This window comes from Pelophylax lessonae (genome assembly GCF_965119305.1).
Source record: "Pelophylax lessonae genome assembly, chromosome: 13".
In the NCBI taxonomy this organism is placed as follows: Eukaryota; Metazoa; Chordata; class Amphibia; order Anura; family Ranidae; genus Pelophylax; species Pelophylax lessonae.
This window is the reverse complement of record NC_138780.1, coordinates 55,688,762-55,704,641: the sequence shown is the minus strand read 5'-3', so window position 1 is coordinate 55,704,641 and position 15,880 is coordinate 55,688,762. Positions and strand designations below refer to the sequence as shown.

The 15,880-nt window shown below is 42.1% G+C and overlaps 1 protein-coding gene across 1 annotated transcript in view; it reads right to left on the bottom strand.

Annotated features, from left to right (window-relative positions):
* Positions 1 to 15,880, bottom strand: part of ZFYVE26 (zinc finger FYVE-type containing 26) — a 1,347,068-nt gene that overhangs the window by 993,761 nt on the left and 337,427 nt on the right. The window contains exons 12-13 of the mRNA XM_082275187.1: positions 5,147 to 5,339; positions 2,953 to 3,216 (exon numbers count right to left, since the gene is read on the bottom strand). Coding sequence (XP_082131313.1) covers positions 2,953 to 3,216; positions 5,147 to 5,339 — 457 coding nt within the window. The remainder of the gene's footprint in view (positions 1 to 2,952; positions 3,217 to 5,146; positions 5,340 to 15,880) is intronic.

Sequence of the window (15,880 nt, the reverse complement as noted above, 5' to 3'; positions counted from 1 at the left end):
CCCAAAAACTGGTTTCAAAATGGAACCAGCCAGAATTTGAAGATGGCGGGGAAGGGATTCCACCCGCCTGTCCACTGGATCTGTAAAAACTGGGGAATCCTCCACAGGCACAAGAGTAGATTTGTTTAATCTGGAAACAGGATGGTCCACTTTAGGTGGCATCGTCCAACGTTTGGAAACCTTTTCAGCAAAAGGATACCAGTGTTTAAAGCGTTTTGGCACAACTAACATGTGCTTAACGCGCCGCCATTGGTCATTCACAATATCGTGAAAAGTGACGGGACAAGGGAAAACCTTGTCAGCTTTTGGAGACTTCAGGAATCCAAAAAACACCCGTATCCTTGGCGGCGTGGGCTCATCAGCCAATTTTAAAGTATCCCGCACTGAAATATTTGGGGTTTCCACCAAAGCGCGTTCCCACGCTGCAGCCAAAGAAGACAGGTCCTCCTCACCATCTGACTGCGAGGACAGCGACCCCTCAGGAAACGGAGCATCTGGGGAAACCACATCAGCCTCTGAATCAGAGAACGCCTCCACGGATGGGGTAACCACATCAGCGGCCGTTTATGGCTATCAACCTTTTTTATGACTAAATCAACTTTAGGCTTTCCAGGGGCTGCTGAAATCGCGGCCAGTGACTGCGATCCAGACTGTCCGGGAGTCGCACAGAGTGGGTCTGAGGGTGAAATTCCAGTTTGGGACTCCATAGTGCAAATTGCAAAAAAATGAGTACTGTAGCTTTAAGAACGCTGATCGCGGTATCCACCACCGATCGCAGCTGTCTGCAGGGAGTCCCTTTAAACCAAATAGAAAATGCAAGGATATGCCCGCAGGGACTCTCAATACTTTACTACCTCAGACACAAAGCCTCCTAAATCTTCCACAGCATCTAGAGAGAAGCAGGAAGTGACTTCAGCTCAGCTGCAGGAAATGACCACACAGGAAGTGATGTCGCCTGATAGGGATACACTGCCAAATATAGCACCAGGGCTACACAAAGATGGATGCCCATACAAAACAATAGGAAGCTGCAGGGAAAATGGCTGCCCCATACAAGTCTATGGGGAAAAAATTGCCCACACCTAATATGGCGGCGCGCACGGTGCACCATGCGGCTAGGGACCGACACATGAAGGCCTCAGAAACCACAACAGGGACCAGTAAGCCCAAGGTACCATGTCACCCCCCCCCCCCCCGAGCGCCAGAGCACTCAAGACACACAGCCCCCGCAGGGACAGGGAGAGGGAAGGACACACTGACTGGGCAGACCAGGGGGATCTCTTGGGAGGAACAAATCCAATTATCCCCAGGGGAGGGCCAACATCCCCCCAAGGCCAACAGGGGCACAGTTACTCACCATATCATGGACTGGGTGGGCTCTGCTCTGGGCAGACGGCCTCCAACCCGAAGTCGGGGTGCTGCCAGCCAAAGGGTACGCTATGACTCAGGGCGTTCCAGGTCGTTGCGTCCCGGCGAGGCATCCGCTTGCAGGCTCGTCTCCATTTGGACAAGGGGGCACCATCATGGCTAGGCCTAGGTCAGAACTTTAACCTGCTCATGCTCGTAGGCCAGACAGGGGGGGAACATAAGGATCTAGAATATCCAGTACGAAGCCCCAGCTGGCATCGTTGCTTGAAGATCACCTGGAAATTCTTCCCTGAACACTAGCTAGCAAGTGAGTAAAGAGAAAAAAGAAAATATTGTGAAAAAAAAAAAAATTGAGACTGGAGTCCGAGCAGGAAACCTAGGTCTACTCCTTCTCTAGGCAGAAAAAACAGATGTGCTGGGTTATGCAGTGTGGGATTATGCCTGGAGGGACAACCCCCTGGGCGTGTGTATTCAAATTTTCCTGCCTAGACTACTCCTGATGGGAGGAGCGTAACCCACTCAGCTCATGGAGAGGAGGCTGCGTCTGTCGATGGACGATAGAGAAATCCCTCCTCCCTATCCCTCTCACCTTTTGTTGACCCCCCTTATCACCCTTTTACTTTTCTTTATCTTTTCAGGTTTTTGTATTTTTACCCCCCTTCTCTCTTGATCACAGTAAAGAGTACACAATACAAAGGCTTTTACTTTTTACAATCATAATTAGGAGATTGAGCAGTATCCTGACCATCCAAATAATGGGAGTGAGCTTATATCTTTATTCTTCACGCTTAGTAGACTTGGAAGATTATCTCCAACTACAGACTCACTGGTTTCCACAAGTGTTAAATGGTGCATTAACAGTCAGGTCCATAAATATTGGGACATCAACACAATTCTAATCTTGTTGGCTCTATACACCAATACAATGTATTTGAAATGAAACAAACAAGATGTGCTTTAACTGCAGACTTTCAGCTTTAATTTGAGGGTATTTACATCCAAATGAGGTGAACAGTGTTTTTTTTACCATTATAGAGCAAAATGCTGTTAAATCTTTCAGCCATAAGTATCATGAATCCTATCCAAATCTGCAAAACCTAAAACCTCAATACAATACTATACTGTATATACAGTATCAGGAAATAAAGTGCATATACTCTATGTAATAAAGCTTTATTTTTTAAAACCTAATGTGTAAAGAAATATAGGTGTACAAAATTGCATTACTATATATCCTAAAGCCCTTTACCCATGGGCCAAATGTCAGACAATGGATGGTTCAAAAACAAAAAAACGGCTGACATTTGGCCCATGTGTACTGTACTTTTATATTGGACCAAAAACTGGTATTATATTGCATTTGTGTGCACTAAAGTTACTTTTATTCTATTTATTGAAAATTTAGATTTTATAAACACTTGCACAACATAAAATATGGAAACTAGCACCATTTTATTCTACAGGGCTTCGGTTTCATAAAATATGTAAATGTTTGGGAGTTTTAAGTAATTTTTGTATTATATGCAGTATTTTTCTGTTATTTTACACTTGCCCTAACAAAAATTCCATTCATTATTTACATACCCTGGGCTTCGATGCTGGTAAACAGACGTCTCTCTGATGTCTCTAGAAGCTGCTTGCATGTTTTCCAAAGATGGGCTTGTGTACAGGCCAAATCAAAGGCTGCCATAGCTGCTGGAATCAACTCTTCAAGTACAGTTTTCCACAAATCAACTTTTTCTAAGCATGTGCTTCTGATCCAAAAGTCATCCTGTAATGTCGGTACTGAACATTCAGCAAGAGCAACTAGCTTGTCTGTTACATCAGATATAGAATAGAACACCATTCCTAAATTATAAAAAAGAATAACTGTAAATAATGTGCAAATACATCCTAATAGTTGGCATTGCATTAGAAAGGGTTAGAAGTATTATTTTATCCAACACAAATGTCTGTACTGAAATCTCATGTTACATGTTGGAGGACTACTGTGGAACAATTAACCAAAAAAACTCAGGAAGGTGTACGTCTGTAAACTTAGAAGGAAGAATTAAAAAAAAAAAATTATATATTGAATATAGTTTAAAATGCCTCTAAACTTTTCAACTTTTTAAAAGCAAACTGGTTATAATAAAAAAAAAAACCTGCATACCTGTAAAAAAGGACTTAATATTTATCTTTCCTGCTGCCAAAAATCCTTTGCTGAAGGACTCCTTGGTCACCCACAGTGCTCGCTATTTCTTCCTATACAGTGTCTTGAAAAAGTATTCACACCCCTTGAAATTTTCCACATTTTGTCATGTTCCAACCAGAAACGTAAATATATTTTATCTGGATTTTGTGTGATAGATCAACATAAAGAGGCACATCTTTGTAAAGTAGAAGTAAACAAATAAATGGTTTTCAATTTTTTTTTACACATAAATATCTGAAAAATGTGGAGTGCATTTCTATTCAGCCCCCTGAGACAATACTTTGTAGAACCACCTTTCGCTGCAATTACAGCTACAAGTCTTTTTGGGTATGTCGCTACCAAATTTGTACATCTTGAGAGTGAAATTGTTGCCCATTCTTCTTTGCAAAATACAGTATATCATAAGTGATATAAAGTACATCCCTCACATTTTTGTAAATATTTTATTACAGCTTTTCATGTGACAACACTGAAGAAATGAAACTTTGCTACAATGCAACGTAGTGAGCCTACAGCCTGTATAACCCTGTAAATTTGCTGTCCCCTCAAAATAACTCAACACAGCCATTAATGTCTAAACCGCTGGCAACAAAAGTGAGTACAGCCCTAAGTGAAAATGTCCAAATTGGGCCCAAAGTGTCAATATTGGGCCCAAAGTGTCAACATGCTACACACGCCATCAGGACAGCACAGAAGCAATCTAAAGAAAACAGTTTGCCTTTGTCCCCTAATTCACCCTATTCCACCCAAAAGGATGGAGAGTTGAAGTTTAACAGGTGGAGTTATCTGTGACAAGTGGGCGGTGTTGTGCAAGAAGATACTTTGTAAACTTCACCAGTACCCGATGCTCATATTTGAATATTACGGGCAATGCACAGGAAATGTGTGTGCCTTTTCAATTAAAGTCAACATTTTCTTTCATTGTGTAGAGTACAGGAACAACTAAAGCTAAAAAGGGGATTTGTCCTACAACAGGTATCCATAATAAAATAGACTGCTACTTTTTCTTCTGCCGGGAGTTCAGGCACCTTAAAGCGGAGTTCCGAACGTCATCGCTCCTAAGAGTCAATGTGCCTGCACCGGCCCTGCTCCTCACTTCCGGTTAAGGCGTGTTATTCCCTGCTGAACAGCTTCTGGGCATGCCCAGAAGCTGTGCAGGGATGACGCGCTTGCACCGGAAGTGATGAGCAGGGCCGGTGCAGGGCATTCTGGGACTCCGACGTCACCGAAGAGGAAGCTCTGCCTTCAGCTGCCCACACCTGAGATGGCAGCGCTGGACAAGACATTTTCAAGGTAAGTATTTCTTCTAAAAGGTAAGTGAACCCGGGGACAGTTCAGAGGCTATCATTGCTGAAATGCACTAGCCCTGACTGTCCCGGGAGTATTTTTATTGAAAAAAAAAAAATGTTTGAGGCCGGAACTCCGCTTTAAATCAGTACTAAGGAGTGAACAAAACTAATTTCGAACAATAGATTTTGAGAAGTAAAGGCATTTCACCTGTACCAAAGAATAAAGCAATGTAAAGTGTCTTTTATCCCCATGAAACACTCTGGCATAAAAAAAAAAATGTTATAAATGACTAACCTGCAGCTGCTGCATTTCCTATTGCTTGTAAAGTAGAACGACTATTGTTTGCTTTTCTGATGGCAGTCTCTGAACTCTGAATTTCTATTTTTTTTTCAACGTTTGCCAGTTCACCTATGACCTCTTGGTAACACTCCATAAATGTCAGCTCACCATAGCTTGGATATGATTGAAGATTAAACATTTGTGCCACCTGAAAAAATGCAAGAGCTAGTTGTAAACAATTGAAATTGCAACAATTTTCACACTTCTGTGATTAAAAAAAAGGTATAAACAGCCAAATGTATTTACTGATCTTTACACTAAGCTATCAAATATCTGTAGACAAAAAAGTACCAATCTAAGGCTTCTATCATTGATGACATGACATGTAATGAACTGGTGTAGATCATATAAAACAGCTGGTCAGGCTAAAATGTGCTACAGAACAATGGCAACGATCACTTACAGGATGCCGGCTCACTGTGCCTAAAGCCAAACCAGGTGTTGTAAGATTGCTTCAGCTCTGGGGGACCTCTCGTGCAGGTGGAGAGCAGAGCTGAAGCCAACTTACAATACCTGGTTTTGTTTTGATCACTGGGAGTAAGCGATTTGTGTTCAATTGGTTGCCATTTTTCTGTGTAAAATACCTGTGTTAAAAAAAAGTTGCTTCTGAGATGACCAAAGAAAAAAAAAAAAAAAAAGTAGGAGGGACAGATAGAGAGTCCAACCTGCCATCTCTCTAACTGCAAATATAATTTACTTTGTTGCCATTTTGATTATCGCTATCATTTAGCTAAAGACTCCATCTTCTAAGGCTGGCCATAGACTGTTCAAATCTAGGTCTGTCAAGCAAAAACTGGGCATGATTTGAACCGTATATGGTCTGGCTGAATGCACCAAGTTGATCAGTCAATCAACTTGGGTACAACAAGCCTGCAGATTTAGTTGCAATTATCGCTAGTAGCTGCTATAGGGGCTAGCAATAATCACTGTCTTTTCTGGGCAGGGACAAGCTCCCCCTGGCGGGAGAACACAATTGCTCGTCAGGAGGTGTTCCTCTGTCAGCGCTGTCTGTGCTGATGGGGGGAATTGTGCAATTTTCACCGGATATGGCCTGCCTAGGTTACAGATTGACACGTAGTAGCGGCCATATCTTGGTTCATATCTACTGGTCAGTCAGAACATTTGCCCTATCTGGATATCAGCCAGAGGGCAACAGGGGTGTTGAACCTGTAGAAAAAACTGTTAACTCTCTAAATGTCTGTATAAAATATGTCTCATTGGCTCTAATGTTCTCTCTCATGCCAAACAACTTTTTGGGACATATTTTGCTATTGATTTTGTCTTTTATAAACTCTTGCATAGAGGAAAAATCGTCAGTGATAGTTTGCTTTTATTTTTTAATCAATAAGATTTTATTGGGTCAAATCAAAAAGGCATACAGTAAGAACAATATGTACAGCAGACATTTCGTGTTAGCCATACACAAGATATTGCATAGATATACGTTAGTGCCATCCAAACTAAAGTATGCCATACGTGAGTCCTATGAGTGTAATCCTATGCACCCAAAGCATTTTCAGTAAAATACAAATCCCAGAACTCTGGGCATATAAAATATATTTCTTCAATTAACAAAGAAAAGGAAGAAAGTGAAAATGAATAACCCCTCTTGCGTTTAGTAAAGTGATGGAGTAACCCCCCGACAGCAGCCCTCATATTGGACAACCCCCTCCTTGCTATCCTTGGAACAGTCTGGTACCCACTAGCTGATGTGGTGCCAGTCCTGGAACTTCTAGCCATGGTTGCCACATAGAATAAACATTTTTTATGGGCGTTTCTATGCTGATATGTCCGTTTTTCACGTATGAGCATATTGCTTACTTGTTCCACCCATTGTCCCCTGGTGGGCACTCGGAGTAATCCAATATCGGGCGATCAGTTTTCGTGCTATATATAGCAGCTGCAAAACGGCTATATGTGCATTTTGGGTCAGTGCCTCCTCTTCCAGTGCTTCCAGCAGGCAGACAATGGGGTTCCTTGGAATTACAACCCTATAGACCTGTGAGATGGTATCCAGTACTTCCCCACCCCCCAGTACCTGAACAGTTTTGGGCACCTCCAGATCATGTGTAGTAGATCACCATGATCTCGCTCACATTTAGCACAGAGTGGAGTAGATCGGGCTCCCCATTTATGTAATTGTATCAGTGTTCTGTTCGCTCCATGTAATAAATACATTTGAGGAAGCCTCTGTGAGGCCGACAGAGACCTGATAGTTTGCTTTAATGTTCTCCCACATGTGGTAAATAAACCTTTGCGTAGCATAACAAGATGTCTTTGTTCTTAAAGAGGTGAGTCTCTCCAGGACAATTCATGATGCCCTGTGTGAGGAGGTGGATCCACTTTGGAGGAGCAAAACCATGGGAGGTCACATGGCTGGAGACTGGGTCAGACACAATACCTTTCCATTTTTTTTTTTTTTTTTTTTTTTATTTCTGCCCTCTTCACTCAAGCAAAGTCAATAAGTCATTACTTGAATACACTTCTTGCTATTTACTAACCCATTGTATGAGTGATAAGACTGAAAGAGTTAATGCTCTTTTCTGCAGTTCAAGAGCGTGCTTTATGCGAGTAAATGTTTGCTACAGTTTCTGGATCAATCTGGGATAAAACATTGTTGGTGAGAATAACACTAGGTCAATGTCTTTGACATGGTCTGTTCTGATAGAGAGGACTGTTTTTCCCTACATAACAATCTCATCTATGTGAAGTTTGGTTAGTCTTTCAAAAGGGTGGCACCACATAGAGAAGGGTAGACATGACTGACAGGGATCTGACCCTTGATTCTGACACTTATCAAGATACCCCCACCCTTGTGCGGAAAACCAGTGGACAGTGTCAAAGTGACAGAGTAATGGCACTGCTGGAACAGTTAAAAGGGCAAAAATGTATAAACCTATTACAAGACAATTTTATGGCGCAGTTTATTGAGGCCCCCACTAGAAATGATGCTTGGTTGGACCTGGTAATCTCAAACCATGCAGAGCTTATTAATAATGTTCATATAAAAGAACATCTGGGTAGCAGTGACCATAATTGGATTTTTGACTTACCGTAAAATCCTTTTCTCTTAAGCTCATTGACAGACGCAGTCTTCTTTGATTAATATCAGTAGGGTTATACTGCCCCTACAGGAGTAGGACACTAGGCAGGAAAAACATTCTGGCCACACCTTAGGGGCAGTCCCAGAGGGTATATCCTCTCTCCCTGCTACAGGATGTCAGTTATGTAACAAAGCAGTGTCAGAGAATTTAACCCAACCCAACTCAAAAATAGAGGGGCGGGTACTGCGTCTGTCAATGAGCTTAAGAGAAAAGGATTTTACGGTAAGTCAAAAATCCAATCCAGAAGGCCCAACAGGAACCAACCAGAAGTCTTAAAAGGCTAATCGGACAAAAGGAAGAGCTCAACTGAAAACTCAACAGAAAAAAACCCTCGAGGTAGACCAACGGTCCCCTCAAACAGCGGCCTGCAGAACCTTGCTGACATCCTGTAGCAGGGAGAGAGAGGATATACCCTCTGGGACTGCCCCTAAGGTGTGGCCAGAACGTTTTTCCTGCCTAGTGTCCTACTCCTGTAGGGGGCAGTATAACCCTACTGATATTAATCAAAGAGGACTGCGTCTGTCAATGAGCGACAGAGAAAATATGATTTAATTTAATGTTGGCTGTAAGCAAAAAACACATAGGAAATACAAAAACATTTAACTTTAAGAGAGCATATTTTCCAAGGATGAGGGCTGCTCTCTAGGATTTAGACTGGGAGGGAATATTGGCATTGATGAGCACAGAACAGAAATTTGTAAATTTTCAAAAAGACTTTATGCAAACTCATTGCAAAGTATAATACAATGGGTAATAAGTTTAAAAGGCTAAAAATAAAACCTGTGACTCACGGCCAAAGTTAAATTAAACACTATCATTGTTTAATTGTTACAAAGACTATAACAGAATATGTAAAAAGGAAATCAAGGATGCAAAAACTCAAAATGAATGACAGATTGCAAAAGATAGTAGGACAAACCCCCCAAAAAATCTTCAAATATATTAATAGTAATAAGGTAAGATCTGAGCATGTAGGCCCTTTACAAAATAATCAGGAGTGGGTGACTGGGGACAAAGAGAAGGCAAATGTATTAAATACTTTCTTCAGCTCTGTGTATACAAAAGGAGCATAGGGGAGCTCATGACCATAATGAGGATGGTATTGACACAGCCCCAAATGTTCCCCAATGGTTCAATAGTGAGTGATATGGTCCCGAAATATTTAGACAGAATAAGGGTGGATAAAGCGCCTGGACCAGATGGCATCCACCCACGCATCCTAACAGAATTGAGTGCTGTAATTTCAAAGTCTTTGTTTCTAATTTTTAGGGACTCATTAAGGACCAGAATGGTACCACTGGATTGGCGTAGGGCCAATGTGATGCCTATATTTAACCACTTCCATACAAGGCAGTTACACCCCCTTCCTGCACAGACCAATTTTCAGCTTTCAGCACTCTCACACTTTGAATGACAATACAAATACCCCCCCAAATGACCCCTTTTTAGACAGTACGAGGTATTTAGTAAGAGGCATGGTGAGTTTTTTGAAGTTGTAACTTTTTCCCACAATTCTTGGGAAAATTAAGAAAAATTTTTCTTCTTTTTTTTTCCCCACAAAGTTGTAAATTTATAAGCTATTTCTAACACATAGCATGTACATAGCAAAAATGACACCCAAAATACATTCTGCTACTCCTCCCGAGTATGAGTATGGCAGTACCACGTGTGAGACTTTTACACAGCCCATCCACATAAGAAACTTAACATCCAAGTAGCACCTTCAGGTGGTTTAGGAGCATAAATTTCACACATTTTCTTAATATCACACTTTTGAAGGCCCTAGAGCCCCAAGACAATAGAAACGCCCACAAAATGACCCCATTTTTGAAAGCAACCCAATGTAACTCCAACTCCAATGTATATTCTATGAGGCATTGAGAGTCTTTTGAACATGTCTTTGGAACAAGTTTTTGGAAAATGTGGGGGAAAAAAAATGTAAACCTATTTTTTTTTTATTTTTACACAAAGTTGTCAATTTATAGGATATTCCTAACACATAGCATGTACATAGCAAAAATGACATCCCAAAAATACTTTCTGCCACTCTGTAGTCTCACATTGAGTATGGCAATACCACGTGTGAGACTTTCACAGCCTTGCAAATAGAGGGGCCCAACATCCAAGGAGCACCATCATGCGTTCTAGGGATATAAATCACACACAAAACTCTGATGGGCAGGTGACAGGTACTCGGGTACTGATGAGCAGGCAGCAAGTACTCTGGTACTTTGATAGGCAGGCGGCAGGTACTCTGATGGGCAGGTGACAGGTACTCTGGGTACTCTGATGGGCAGGTGACAGGTACTCTGGGTACTCAGATGGGCAGGTGACAGATACTCTAATGGGCTCACAGATCGGTACTAGAATCAGTGTGGTGACAGGCCCTCTTTATTTGGTGGGCAATCAGGGCACAGTAAATGGTAACTCACTGTTTCCAGATCTCCTCCTCACACTGGATCGGTGTGTGAGGAGGAGAACCTGGTAACAGTGAGTTACCACATCTTTATTGACATTTGTGACTGGCTGTGATTGGACACAGCCGGTCACGTGGTAAAGCGCCAATTTCATTGGCTCTTTACCTTGATCAGGGATGGGCTCTGTCCGAGGGACGAGCCTCATCCCCATTCACCGCGCCGAGCGGCTCGCATCTGGAGCCTCATGTGATCGGCTGTGATTGGACACAGCCAATCACGTTGTAAAAAGCCAATTTCATAGGCTCTTTACCTTGATCAGGGGTGGGCTCTGTCCGAGGGACAAGCCTCATCCCCGATCGCCACGCTGCGCGCCACCGGATCGATGAAATGTTCCTTCTGGCGTCATTTTACTATGTCCCGGTAAGGAACTGGTTAAAAAGGGATCAAAGTCTTTGTCAAGTAATTATAGACCTGTTAGTTTAACTGAGTTCTTGCTGGAAAAAATATTTTAAGCAAAAGACAGCATGGATTTATGAAAGACAGAAGTTATCAAACAAACCTGATTTCTTTTTATGAGGAGGTGGGTAAAACCTTGGACAGAGGGGTGGCTGTGGACATAGTATACTTGGATTTTGCAAAAGCGTTTGACACAGTTCCCCACACACGGCTAATGTGTAAGGTAAAGTCTACTGGCTTGGAAAGATCAGTTTGCAAATCGATAGAAAATTGGCTAAAATATATAATTCAGAGAGTAGTGGTTAAGGATTCCTACTCTGAATGGTCTAAGGTTATCAGTAGTGTACCCCAAGGTTCAGTGTTGGGACCCTTACTTTTTAATACCTGTATAAATTATATAGGGTCTGGGATTAACCACTTGCCGACCGCCGCACGACTATCTACGTCGGCGGTCAGCCCCTCACAGGCAAACTAACGTAGGGCTACGTTGCTTGCTTGTGAGGGTCTAGGGAGCGAGCGCGCGCCCCCGGAGGCGCGCTCCCGCTCCCGCGTGGTCACGGACCCCCCCGCGCGTGTGACCAGCGGACCCGATGTCCGCCGGCCACTCTGCGATCGGCGAGGGAGAGGGAGAATGTCAGGCAGCTTGTGTAAACAAGCTGCCTGTCATTCTCCTCGCTGCAAAGACACTGATCACATGGATCTACTATGTAGATCCGTTGATCAGTGTCCTTACAGCTGAAGCCACAGCCAATCACAGTAGAAAGCACGCCCCTAGGGACACACACAGCCCCTCCCTCCCAAATAAAGTTAACCCCTTCACTACCAGTGTATTTTTACAGTAACAGTGCATATATATAGCACTGATTACTGTAGAAATGTCACTGGTAACCCCAAAAGTGTCAAAAATGTCAGTCAGGGGTCCGATCTGTCCGCCGCAATGTCGCAGTACCGCAAAAAAAAAATCGCAGATCGCCGCCATTACGCGTTAAAAAAAAAAACAACAAAAATGACAAAAATCTTTCCCTTTGTTAGTAAACGCGATAACTTTTGCGCAAACCAATCAAAATACGCTTTTTGCGATTTTTTTTACCAAACATAGGTAACATAAAACAAATTGGCCGAAAATGTTAAAAAATTTTGATTTTTACATTTTTTTGGGGGGAATTTCATATAAAAAAATGTGAAAAATATTGTTATTTTTGCAAAATTGACGCTCTTTTTTTGTTTATAGCGCGTGATCAAAAAATCGCACAGGTGATCAAATACCACCAAAAGAAACCTCTGTTTGTGGGAAAAAAAGGACGCCAAATTAGTTTAGGTACAGCGTCGCACGACCGCGCAATTGTCCGTTAAAGTCACACAGTGCCGAATCCCAAAATACCCCCTGGTCGGAATGGGGGTAAAATCTTCCGGGGCTTAAGTGGTTAAAAGTACAATTTCAGCCTTTGCAGATGACACCAAGCTTTGCAGTGGAATAACTTCTTTACAGGATGTCTCCAACTTACAAGCTGACCTCAATGCACTGTTTCATTGGGCAACTATGTGGCAAATGAGGTTTAATGTTGATAAATGTAAAGTTTTGCACTTGGGGGCTAAGAATATGCATGCATCATACATACTAGGCGGAGTAGAACTGAGGGAATCCATAGCGGAGAAGGATCTGGGTGTTCTGGTAGATCATAAGCTTAATAATAGCATGCAATGCCAAGCTGCAATTTTCAAAGCAAGCAAAGTCCTTTCTTGTATTAACAGAGGCATGGACTGCAGAAAGATATTTTGCCCCTGTACAAATCATTAGTAAGACCTCATCTAGAATATGCAGTTCAGTTTTGGGCACCAGTTCTTAAAAAGGATATCGGGGGAACTGGAGAAAGTGCAGAGAAGGGCAACCAAACTGATAAGAGGCATGGAGGAGCTCAGCAATGGGAATATATTAGAGGAACTGAATTTATTCTCTCTTGAGAAGAGGAGATTAAGGGGGGGATATGATCAACATTTAAATACATAAGGGGTCAATATATTAAACTTGGTGTTGAGTTGTTCACTTTAAGGTCAACACAGAGGACAAGGGAGCACTCTTTACATCTAGGAGGAAAACCGATTTCGTCTCCAAATACGAAAAGGTTTCTTCATGGCAAGAGCTGTGAAAATGTGGAATAGACTCCCTCCAGAGGTGGTTCTGGCTAGCAGATTGCCTCTGAGGGGAGCAGGAAGGAATTTTTTTCCCCTGCTGTAGCAAATTGTATCATGCTTTGCTGGGGCTGTTTAGCCTTCCTCTGGATCAACTGTGGTTATAGGATTGTGTATATGGGATTGTATGGTTGGGTTTTTATTACTGTTTTTTTTATTGTATTGTTTATTGGTTGAGCCAGATGGACTTGTGTCTTTTTTCAACCTATGTAACTACAGTGCGTCTTGCAAAGGTATTCATCCCCCTTGGCATTTTTCGTGTTTTGTTGCCTCACAGCCTGGAATTAACATGGATTTGCATCATTTAATTTACAGAACATGCTCAAAACTTTGAAGATGTTTTTTTTTTTATTATTATTGTGAAGCAAACAGCAAATAGGACAAAATAACAGAAAAAGGCAATGTGCATAACTATTCACCCCCCTAAAATCAATACTTTGTAGAGCCACCTTTTGCGGCAATCACAGCTCACTTTGGAGAAGTCTCTACGAGCTTGCCACATCTTACCACTGGGATTTTTGCCCATTCCTCCTTGCAAAACTGCTCCAGCTCCTTCAAGTTGGATGGTTTGCGCTTGTGAACAGCAATTTTTAGGTCGGACCACAGATTTTCTATTGGATTGGGGTCTGGGCTTTAACTAGGCCATTTCAACACATTTACATGTTTCCCCTAAACCACTCAAGTGTTGCTTTAGCAGTGTGTTTGGGGTCATTGTCTTGCTAGAAGGTGAACCTTCCTCAAATCACGTACAGTGTGGTACAGGTTTTGCTCAAGAATATCCCAGTATTTAGCACCAGACATCTTACCCTCAACTGACCAGTTTCCCAGTCCCGGCTGCTGAAAAACATCCCCACAGCATGATGCTGCCACCACCATGTGGATGGGATGGTGTTCTTTGAGTGATGTGATGTGTTGGGTTTGCGAGACATAGCGTTTTTCTTTGATGGCAGAAAAGTTCAATTTTAGTCTCATCAGACCAGAGCACCTTATTCCATACATTTTGAGAGTCTCCCACATGCCTTTTTGCTAACTCAAAACGTGCCATTTTGTTTTTGCTGAAAGGAATGGCTTTCTTCTGGCCACTCTGCCATAAAGCCCAACTCTATGGAGCGTACGGCTTATTGTCATCCTATGTACAGATACTCCAGTCTCTGCAGCTCCTCCAGGGTTACCTTGGGTCTCTGTGCTGCCTCTATGATTAATGCCCTCCTTGCCCGATCCGTGAGTTTTGGTGGGCGGCCGTCTCTTGGCAGGTTTGTTTTTGTGCCATGTTCTTTTCCTTTGGTTATGATAGAATTGATGGTGCTCCTGGGGATCATCAAAGATTTGGATATTTTTTTTTTATAAACTAACCCTGATTTGTACTTCGCAACAACATTGTCCCTTGTTTGGAGAGTTCCTTGGTCTTCATGGCAGTGTTTGGTTAGTGGTGCCTCTTGGTTAGGTGTTTCAGCCTCTGGGGCTTTTCAAAAAAGGTGTGTATGTGTAATGACAGATCATGTGACACTTAGATTGCACACAGGTGGACATCATTTCACTAATTATGCGACTTCCGAAGGTAATTGGTTGCACCAGAGATTTTTTATGGGCTTCTTAAAGGGGATGAATACATACGCACATGACAATTTTCTGTTCTTTTTCTAAAAAATAGTTTTATGTATATATTTTTCTAATTTCACTTCACCAACTTAGACTATTGTGTTCTGATCCATCACATAAAATTCAGATTAACAAAACACTGAACTTAAGGCTGTAATGTAACAAAATAGGTAAATAGTCGGGGAGGGGGTGAATACTTTTGGAAGGCATTGTGTGTAATTATGTGTCACACAGAGTAATTGGTAAGAAAAATAGATAATTTTGCAACAAGTTCAAATGGGGAAATTGTATCTCTTATCCACGAGAAGCAGTAATCACAAAGCAAATTGTTTAAAGACATCAGATTGTTTAGTAGGAGGGTTTTAGGTTAGTGGGATTTGTGCAGTAATGAGTGGAGTGATATACACTGCTCATAAAATGTAGAGGAACACTTTGAAAACACATCAGATCTGAATAGGGAAACAAATATCATGCTGAGCATCTATAATGTTATGGACTGGGTAATGTGGTAGGAACGAACAAATGCCACAGTTTGATGGAAATGAAAATTATCAACCTACAGGAGGGCTGAATTCAAAGACACCCCAAAAATTCAAGTGTAAAAAGGATGCAGCAGGCTAGTACATTTTGCTGAAATATTATTGCAGCAACTCAAAATGGTACTTAGTTTGTATGGTCCCAGCATGCTTGTATGCATGCCTGACAACCTCTGGGAATGCACCTAATGAGGTGACAGATGATGTCCTGGGGTATTTCCTCCCAGATCAGAATCAGGACATCACTGAGCTCCTGAACAGACCAAGGTGCAATCTGGTGGCATCAGATGGAACAAAACATCATCTCAATACCGAATGGCAGTCAGGGTGCCATTGCCTAGCCTGTAGAGGTCTGTGCATCCCTCCATGAATATGCCTCCCCAGACC